Source organism: Myotis davidii, unplaced genomic scaffold (assembly GCF_000327345.1).
Source record: "Myotis davidii unplaced genomic scaffold, ASM32734v1 scaffold699, whole genome shotgun sequence".
NCBI lineage: Eukaryota > Metazoa > Chordata > Mammalia > Chiroptera > Vespertilionidae > Myotis > Myotis davidii.
Genome location: NW_006291007.1, coordinates 1,181,948 through 1,183,087, shown reverse-complemented (window position 1 = coordinate 1,183,087; position 1,140 = coordinate 1,181,948). Strand labels below are relative to the sequence as shown.

At 55.5% G+C, this 1,140-nt stretch overlaps 1 protein-coding gene across 1 annotated transcript in view; it reads right to left on the bottom strand.

Annotated features, from left to right (window-relative positions):
• Window positions 1-1,140, bottom strand: part of TMEM98 (transmembrane protein 98) — a 28,968-nt gene that overhangs the window by 23,584 nt on the left and 4,244 nt on the right. Inside the window, exon 4 of the mRNA XM_006764033.2 lies at window positions 277-392. Within this exon, the coding sequence (XP_006764096.1) occupies window positions 277-392 (116 nt within the window). The remainder of the gene's footprint in view (window positions 1-276; window positions 393-1,140) is intronic.

Sequence of the window (1,140 nt, the reverse complement as noted above, 5' to 3'; positions counted from 1 at the left end):
GCCCTGCAGCCACAGTGGGATGTGTAGAGTAGAAGAGTCAGTGCTCGTCATATGTTGGAATTTCCCAAAAAGCGCCCTAAAGGTGGGGGGATGGTGTGAAACACCTTAGCTTGAAAGTCTCCCCACCCAGCCCCTGCTGGATGCCCTGGGGGTGTTCGGGACATAAATCATTAACGTGGTCTGTGTAGTTTCCCGGAGGAGCCTGGCCCCGCCTGTAACTAAGCGTGGCCCTCCCTGCCCCCGTGCATTGTGGGGGCCAAAGCCCTGACCGCTCACCTGGGGCTGATCCGCTTGGCCACTACGATGATGTCGCTGACGCTGGCCGAAGTCTTCATCTTGGCCCCGGAGCCCATCGTCATGGCAACAAGTTTTTCTGTCAGAGTGTGACAGATCTAAGGCAGCAAGGAGGACAGAGGTGATGAGGGGTGACCCAGCTCCCGAGGGGCTTCTGCCACCCCCACAAAGACAAACAGGACCCCCGCCTTGGGTCCCATCCCACAGCTGGGCCCCCTAATCCACATGGTCAAACTGAAGTGAACAGTACACAGAAATGAGAGGAAATGAGGTGGAAGAGGCCGACGCTGAGAACTGGCCGGGTGAGGAGGGAGGGGCAGGAACCTCAGATCGGGGTCAGGGTTCAGCGTAGAGAAGTCTAAACTGAAATAATCTGTCTAAGGAAAATCATGTGCTCTCATTTCACCGTCTCGCGTAAAGGGAAACCCATTTTCTATTCCTTCACCTCCCGGTTTAGTCTTCCACCACCCCCGGTGCACCCTCAGGAACCTGGCTGGATAAGGGACACCTGCTCCCTTGCAGCACATCCTCCAAAAGTGCCACTTTCTCAACAATTTTCCAGGGACTACATTAGCACGTTTGTCTGGATGGTGATGCCAGAGCCTTGGGAAAACGTAGGAAATAGGCATAAGACTCGTGCCTTTCTCATCATTTGCCAACTCCGCTGGGCACCCCCAAAGTCCCGGTCTCCCCTCCCACACCTCCCTGATGTTAGAACCTGGATGGTTCTGAAGAAGTTCCATCATCTGCCTTATGTTGGGGCTGCAAAAGAGGGGGCACCAAGGAGCCCAGGAGCCCCCCAACAGGGACTCAAGGGTAGGTGGCCACAGCAAAATGACCTCAGGA